This window comes from Phycodurus eques, chromosome 20 (genome assembly GCF_024500275.1).
Source record: "Phycodurus eques isolate BA_2022a chromosome 20, UOR_Pequ_1.1, whole genome shotgun sequence".
Classification (NCBI taxonomy): Eukaryota; Metazoa; Chordata; class Actinopteri; order Syngnathiformes; family Syngnathidae; genus Phycodurus; species Phycodurus eques.
Genome location: NC_084544.1, coordinates 10202986 through 10211742, shown reverse-complemented (window position 1 = coordinate 10211742; position 8757 = coordinate 10202986). Strand labels below are relative to the sequence as shown.

General features: G+C 40.1%; 1 protein-coding gene across 4 annotated transcripts in view; it reads left to right on the top strand.

Moving 5' to 3' along the window:
• Nucleotides 1–392: 392 nt before the first annotated feature.
• The window catches only part of vps50 (VPS50 EARP/GARPII complex subunit), an 81951-nt gene continuing 73586 nt past the window's right edge, over nucleotides 393–8757 (top strand). For 2 of the 4 annotated variants that reach the window (XM_061664483.1, XM_061664481.1), the window contains exons 1-4: nucleotides 393–542; nucleotides 2226–2294; nucleotides 7190–7312; nucleotides 8068–8139. In XM_061664483.1, coding sequence (XP_061520467.1) covers nucleotides 510–542; nucleotides 2226–2294; nucleotides 7190–7312; nucleotides 8068–8139 — 297 coding nt within the window. In that variant the 5' untranslated portion in view covers nucleotides 393–509. Of the gene's footprint in view, nucleotides 543–2225; nucleotides 2295–7183; nucleotides 7313–8067; nucleotides 8140–8757 lie in introns of all 4 variants that reach the window. The other 2 variants (XM_061664482.1, XM_061664480.1) reach the window with 1 other exon arrangement.

The following is an 8757-nucleotide window of genomic DNA, read 5'->3' as shown; positions in this document are numbered from 1 at the left end:
GTTTTGAACATCACAATCCGTCAAAGTATCTGAGTGGACTTTCTTTTTTGTGATATTTTGTTAGTTTTACCAACTGAAGTCTCTACGCACCATAACCGTTTCACTTGTAAAACACATACCTATTTGATCTTTTTAACTGAGTAAATATTCGGGTCAACTAATAAATACACAACAAAAACAAGTATTGTGGATTATTGCATCAATAGAGAAGTGTGGTTCAGCCTTGGTATTATCTTTTTGGTCTGACGGGAATGTGACTTGAGATAGCCATGCAATTTATCATAATATAAAGCTGCCTTGTGCACCTAAAACGCACGTCAATTAAAATAAACTACATCTCCCACAATGCTTTGGAACGTGTCCTGCCAGCCACTTCCTGGATCACATGGTCACGTGACCTGCAACTATGGCTTCCCTATCGTATTGATGGAGGTGTTTCATCGCTAACATGACAACATAGTTGTAACGATCTGGATTTATATGCTCATTGGACACATTATAGTGATACGATGCAGAAAATCAAGTCTCTCATGGCCCGGCAGGTGAGTGAAGTGAATCTACGTAAATTGACCTGCTTGGCATTTGTCGCAGGCACAGCTGGATGACTTGCTAGCACGATGGCTAAAGTGCTACTTTGACAGGTGAACTGAGTAGCCAATCATAGTGCACATTTAGCAGGAGTAGGAGCACTTTTAAGTAATTAAAACAAATCTTCGATGTACGGAAAAATCTTAATTTATGGAAGTTGCTGTACGCTCGTATTAACTGATTCATAATAGGCTATAACAGTGCATTGCCAAAAGCACGAGACAAATTCCTTGTTTTTGACATACTCGGGAAGCAAAGATGATTCTGATTCTGATTAATTGTGTTATTTACTGCTCCTAGAATACAGCAGAACAATTGTCACTGGCGTTTTTGTTGTAGAATTTGTTGTTGGTGAGAAGCGAACCCGACCAGAGACTTAATAAAATTAAATTTCATGTTGAATTGTCTTTTTGGGCCAGCGGCCAGGCGATAAGGCCTAAACATTTTCACAAAATATTCTGATTTATTTGAGCTCGATAGCAAAATTGAATTTTTGTTGTCGCTGTTTTCCCCTTCTGGGGTTAGCTGTATTTCTGCTGATACCAAACAAGCCTTAAAACAGTTTATTTTTATTTTTATCTCGAGTAAGTTTCTCCCCCAGCTTTAAGTACCACAGAAATAATAGAAATACATATCAGTAACAGATGCAGTGGTACTTTGCGATACGAGTGTCCCAATTTATTTATATTTTTGCGAGCTTGTCGTTTGCTGGTTTTCAAAACAAAATGTTTTTGCTTTAACTTGCGAGCAAAAAATTAAGGTCGAAGCGCTGTGTGGTCGCAGTCTACTCAAATCACCTCACTTCACACCAACCAGCAGTTTGGAAACTAGTGACAAAAAGAGGCTTCAAGCTTTTTAATGCCACTCCCAGTTGAAGTCTACTGTCAAACTAAACATCAAACAAAGAGAATTACATGTATATTTAAAACAACCACATAACTTTGCCTTAAAGTCTGCTCGCTTAATGAGAAATGCCATAGCTATGTGGTGGTGTTATAATGCTTTAAGCAGAGGCTCTTTGAACACAAACTGTGCCGCAACTTATGTAGAAGGACAATATAACAAACAAAATTTAAGCTTACTGAGTCCTTCACAGCTACAATGAAACTGTTGAATTATTTATATTTAATTATGTTATTGCTATACCTGTATGTTTCTATAAAGACTCATTACCAAATGTTTTGTTCTTTTTTGGCGTTTCCATTCATTTCAGTGGGGAAAGATGATTTGAGATATAAGTGTTTTGACCCACTAATCTGATAACACGTCTACTTTCCTGTTATCCGCAAAGCAATGTGAAAATATTCTGCTTGTGTTATCTGTTTCTTAGTGGGAATTAAACTCACTCATCACATTTAAAAAAATAAATAAAATAAAATAATAAAAAAAAAAAGTCCGTCAGAGGGTTTGGAAAAGTCGCTAAGTTGTCATCAACTCTGACTGTGCTTTTGTCAACTTGCTCCTCTCTGTTCGCAGCCATGTTATTAGTGAAAATAGAACAGGTCAACAAGGACACGATTGGAACTATCGACACTGCCCCAAAACATTATGTTGAGCATAAACAAAAAATAATTTAGAAAATCTAATTAAATTGCCCGGCCGTATTTTCATCTGATATTGTTGTTATTTTTTGACAGGGTTTAAAAAGCCCTCAGGGAAGCATGACAGACCTCAGTCCTGTGGAGAACCTGAGGATCCCAAGCAAGGTAAACGTAATGTCTTCTTGAGCTCAGTATTAGTATATGGATATCTTATAGTGGGGCTGTCCAATATTTATATATTTTAACTCGATAGCAAAACTGAGATTGTTGAACATTTGTGTGGTTTTGTAATAAAAGCACACTTTTTTGACAATATCATACTGAATGCAATGAAGGAGTTTTGAAATAACCCAAACCTATGGTGCGTATATGTCAGTACCTTGCTACCAGTGCGGTTCATTTCATTTCACTCCCAAGAGGTTTCGTGTCACATAAGAGACTGAAGGTGCAGATTTATTTTACTTAAGAACTCCTTCACATTTATCCCAGAACCCAGAGTGTGAAATAAGTTCTGCTCTAGTAGATCTCTTTTTTTCTTTCTTTCAGCGGTATGGGAACACAATCAGCCATGCTTAATGGCATGAGGCGACTCAGCAGTTTGCTGCCCTGTAACATGGCCGTTGTAAAGTCAGCTCCTTATCCATCTCTCAGCGAGCACAGGAACTTTTTTCCCGCAAATTATGATGATGATTGGTGAATTCCATTTAAAAATTAAAAGAAATCTATTGATGGGTCAAACATCTGTTCTGAATTTTGCCGTCCAGCTTCTTGTTCGAGAACAGCAAGTTGTGCTAAAAGTACTGAGTCGTTGGACATGTGCATTAAAACAGTCAGAGAAGGTCAAATTACGTTCACCTGCAATAGTTATAGTGCATTTTAGGAAATTAAGAAATTTGGTCAAATTTTGCAGCAGGTTTAGCTCCTGGTGAAGATTGTTCTTTTCTGTCTCCTTGCCTTCATGTGAACCCTGGGTGATGTCATCACACTTTGCACGCGTGGGCCACAAACTCAAAAGCAAAGAAAATGTCATGAAACGCCAACAAGGACAATTTAACTTTATTTGGGGATATTCAGAGGAACTTTAAATGGTTGTAGGTGTGTGCTGACTCCCATTTAACATGAGTTTGAATTCTGAACACAGCCACACCACAGTTATAAGAGAGCGTGCACAGTTACGATTACAGCATTTTATTTATTTTTACTTCCCCCTCGATTGAGTTGTACAGGTTACAAGTCACTTTAGTGAAAAGGTTTATAAATAATTTATCTTGGTCTATTTTCTTATATCACAGAAACCTGCCACTTGAACAGACTAAGGGTGTGTAGAGTTTTTATATCCACTGTGCACTCACCGGCCACAAACTGCAAAATCTAATGAGATCATATCAATGCGTATATTAATGATTCTGCCTTTTAGAAAGAAATTAATATCCAGTTTGGATTGACACTAGTATTAATTCACAAAAGTGTAGATTTTAGTGTACAAACTGAAAGGTGTTTCTTGTATTTTGCCTGTGCACTTTCCCTTTTAAAAGCATCAATACCATTGAGCTGGCAATGGTTTTCATCAACAATTTTATTCCCTTGTGCAAAGCATCATTCAACATGACCTTTTTTTTTTCCCCCTTCTGCAGGATATGGAATATTCTTTATGAATTCAGTCATGCAGAAATAGATATGGGAAGTATAAATTGTCATAAGTACATTAAATTTAAAAAGCCCAATTGCCATGCAGCAATTTTGATTGTCGTTATTTGCTTATTATTTTTTGGGAAATCTTTCATGTTTGCGCGTTGCATACACGTAAGCTGCGTTTACCCTCTTTCATCAGCAGGGGTGCCCCTTGCTCTACTCATACTCGACTGCATTTACTCTATGGAAATTCAAATTACAGTAATTATCGTTTTTACTAAATATGATTTGGACAGGGCAGAAGCTCTTGAATAATTATAGATTAGTGAGGCAGCACAGTGGAAGGTGGTTAGTGCAGGTGCTGTAAGTTTTGAATCTCGGCTCCTGTGTGCAGTTTGCATGTTCTCCCTGTGGTTGCTTGGGCTTTCTCCAAGTACTCAGGCTTCATCCCATAATCTGCAAACATGCATGTTACGTTAATTGAAGACTCTGTCCATAGAGTTGTTGTGAACGTGAGTGTGAATGATTGTGTGCCCATGCAGCCCATGGGCTAGCGACCAGTTCAGAGTCTAGTCTCACCTCTTGCCCAAAAGCAGCTGAGCTAGGCCCCAGCTCACCTGCGACCCTAATAAGAGAATTCTTTATTGAAAATTGATGGCTGGAGCCTGACTTTGCATATTGTTCATGCTTGTTCTGACAGTCGAGCAATACTCTGATACGCACTGGTGTCAGGCTGGTAATCACACCCTGCAAAGTGAGTGTGTGCCTTAATTTTGTTAAAAGTTGGCCTCCCAAAATAACCTGCATTTATGCCCACAAAGTCTTCCATCTGAGAAATAACAAGCCCCCTCAGCTTGCTAACCTAACCTTCATCTCTGTCTCATAGGATTTTCCATTGAGCTCCCATTGTTTCGGAACTCTTTTGTTTTATCAATCCTCCTGGTTGTCAAGGTCCATTTGATCCTGTTTCTGATTGTCAACATTCAGCGAGCACACGAGACTTTGATATTCCCTTTGATTCTTTGATAGTGTCTGTTGAGTGTCCTGCAATTTGAATGCAAATAGATTTGTAATTCCCCCCCCCCCACCCTCCATAATAGCAATGTGACTATCATTGATTTGCACAGAGGATGTCATGCCTGGCTCCAAGTGGAATCTGATCAAAGCATTGTCACACGTGTCCCACAGCATTGGAAAGGTTTAGCCTCAAAATTTCCTTCCACTGAGTCATTCAGTTTGAGATTTTGTGGAAGTTTTGCGCATTATGGCAAGTACGAGGATGGCGGACGACAGTGGGGGAGGAGACAGAAGAGACTCATCCTTTCTTTTTTGTTTTGCTCATCCATCTGTTTTATAGTCCCGCTACTCGAACTTTCACCAGCAATGAGTCATCCAGCCCCCTCCCCTCTTCCTCTCCTCCTGCCGCCCCCTCTCACTTTCTCTCTCATTTGAGCTGATTTCCCACCCACCTTTCTTATGGTGGACCGTGATCTCCTGCGCCTTCACCCCTCATTTCTAATCTCACCCACTCACCCACACATTCCCCTTGGGGCTCCTGCTCACTTCTTCACCTGAGTCAAACTGCACACATGCATCACATGCACATACACACACACAGTGCTTCATTCACACCCTTCCAATCACATTTGCTGAAGGTTTTTCTGCATCTACGATACGTTGGCTTTCTTACTCAGCAGTATTGTCTTATATACAGGCGATGTCAGTGGGAAACACACCCACAGACTTGGATGCAGTCACATGAGTGGCCCATTTGGCTGCCTCTCAGCATGCTCCAGACTGGTAGCAGCGGGGAAAATACTTGGTGCTTGGTGGGTGTGTAACACGGTTCTCTTGATCAGCCTCATTTTATGAGGTCTATAACATATGAGATCAACTGTGGAAGAGGCTGCTATTCTATACTGTTTAATAGGGCATGAATGAATTGAGGGAGTGACTATGGATTTGTATGGCTATGTATTCCTCAACTCCACAACCAACCTTCTCAAGTCTATTTTTAGTTTCAATAAATTTGAATGTGCTGATGCCTCATTGTATTGATTTTACACATAAAAGAAGTCACAGTCAGCATTACCTTTCGGTATGTGATATGTTTTATTTAAATGTGCGCACTCAAATACAGTATGTATGTATATGAAGCTTTATGAATTCAGATGTGGCTGTTTTTTGTTTGCGCTTCGCTACTTCATTCATCTCATCAGCTTCACCTTTAGCAAGCTGACATTTTTGGCTTTCAGTGACAGTTGTTTTATGGATTGCCTTGGGCACAGCTGTCCAGAGAGTTAAGAGGATGAATCCAAATTATTTAAAAAATAACTTGACCTCTCCTCGAGAGCGAAGTCATATTTTGTGCATGTTTTAAAATAGAATATTCATCAAGCCTCACTTATTGTCTAAATTGAATGATTCTGACTGGTATGGAGCGACATTGTGGGGTTTGGTCTCACATTTTTCTGTAGGTTGAGTTTTTGAGATCCCGAACTGTTCTTAATAAGTAGAGCACAGTCATCAACCAAGACTGACTCATCCGAAAAATAATATTGTACGTCTGACTCAGAAATTATGATGTTCCAGACGATACTGTTCTCCTCCAGTCCTGTTGGCGGGAGGAATTCACTTTTCAAACCGTGCAATATCGCAACCTTTTTTTAACCACAGTTTATCTGGATTCACTGGATTCTAGTGTCTCCCTGCTACACTTGATCCCAATGCAAGTGGACCGTAACAGCAATAAGTGGAAATAAATTGCACAGTCTCCACTTATCAGTACCAAAGTGCAACACATTCTTCCTTTGGCCCCTGCACTATCTCTACGCAAAGAGCCATATAGTGCATATGTAGTGATTTTTATGCAAACTGCAAACTCAAGCATTTCATCGCAGTTTGTTATTGACCTGCAACCATGTACATGCTCATTAACGCTGTCAGAGGATATGGGTTCAAATCTGAAAGATTTTGCAGAAATAAGCCTAGGCGGAGGCACAGCATGTTAATCAATAACACACTCGCAGTGCTCACAGATGCTCTGAAGGGAGGGAATCTCCTTTGGTATTTTTTCAGTCCTCCCTTTGTTCCTCCCAACCGCTACCGATATCCCCCATGGGAGAGGTGCAATGACATAACATGTAATTTTCTCCCAAACCACACTACTTTTCCCTCTCATTTTCTTCTCCCTGCTCCTTGTTATCCATCTAATTTTTATTCAACCCCTTTCTCACTTTGTCCTTAAGCCCTGCCTGCATGTTGATACTCTCTTGTTCCGCCAGTGTTTTTTTTAATACCGCTTTCTCTCTCCGATTTCCTTGATAATTATTTTTGTTCATTATTTTAAAACTTTTTTAAATGATGGAATTGGTTTCCCTGTATAGGAACTTTCTGAATGGGGAAAAAAAATGTCTCTTGAGTTTCAGGAGGAGTTGCGGGAGCTCAGGGAACAGCCCATTGACCCTCAGGCCGAGCAGGAGATCATCGACAGTATCGAGGAGGTCTACTTCTCTAACGACTCTTTTGACATGGTGCACCACGAACTGGAGGTTGTGTAAAAATAGTCTCTGTTTTTAAGTGCTTGACTAACTGAATGAATGACAACTCACTCTCCTGTAAAATTGATGACAAGACTGGCTCACAGATCCACTTCCCCTCGATACGACAGTAATTCCATCAAGGCCACCCCGTGCGATAGCAATACAGTATTTGCAAGCCTTCTGAACTGGGAATGGTTTCCTACGCCTCCTGGTTTCTCACCTGAGCAGCTGCCACTTCTTCTTCTCGTTCCATTGACATCCAGACTGATGGATTGTATCCACTGAACAGAAGGAGGGTGTGAAATCTCATTAGATTTATCTTGGTCTCACCACACTACCTGAAATGAGACTCTCAATCAAGGGGAAAGTAATTACCTATCATCCTCCGGAGCATGGAATTGTAATATCTTCTTTACCCAGCTGAGTTTGTTTGCTGTTTACCAAATAATGTCCTCTGCCTTCTTGTCTCATCCTACAAATGATCTTATAAAGTGTATAAATTATTTACGTTTCATTGAATACAAGAGCAACTCAGATAAGTGAGACCATCTTAAACTCATTTGAATGCTTCATGGGATGTACTTTAAGGTACTTAGCAGTAAATACCGCCTATGCTCCTGAGCGCCAAGATGTCTTGCCTCACCCTAGTTAGAAGTTTACACGATACATAGGGATGTGCGTTCCTGCAAAACTCTGATGATGCATCTGTCAGTGGGTGCATTACAAGTAAACTTTGTTGCCGTTGTTTGTTTGTGTTTGTTTAGAAACTCCCAACCGAGTTGAACCTGCTGGAGTTGGAAGAGTACCGAGACAGACTGAAGAGACAACAGGCTGCTGTAAGTCAGACACACATACGCACATGTACACTAGCACAATAATTGAGCAGTGGAGGAGGTTCGAGTGTGCAGAGAAAAAAGGCAAAGTACAGCATTTGGCCATATTTCCTATAGAATTAATTGCAAATGGAAATCTATTCAGGCTCAAATAGTTGCCTTCACCTTTATTAACTGCTCAGGCAATATTTTAGGCTTTGTGCGATTTTCTGCTGAAAACCTGGGTTGAATTCTGAAATGTACAGCGACAGTGGTGTGACTTTAGAAGATTCACTGACTGTATTATGTTGCCAGTTGAGCATGAGATGCGACAACTACCCGCTACATGTCTGCAGTGTTGTATTGTGAATGTGTTACAATGGATTTGCGTATGTGTGCAAAGCAGGAAAGTAATCTGCTTCGAATTTAATGCACTGCTTAAGTTTTTGTTAGGAGTCCTTCTGAGGTCAGTCAGGTAGGAAAAAAGTAAGAGAAACATACTTATATCTGTTCAGATGTTCCTTTCCTCTCATGCATTTATACCATCTCAGGCTTATTTTTCATACCACACTATTTCCATTGCCATCAAGCCTCTTTTTTGAACATCGCTCCTTTTACCCCGTGGCAATGACCCGTGTGTTG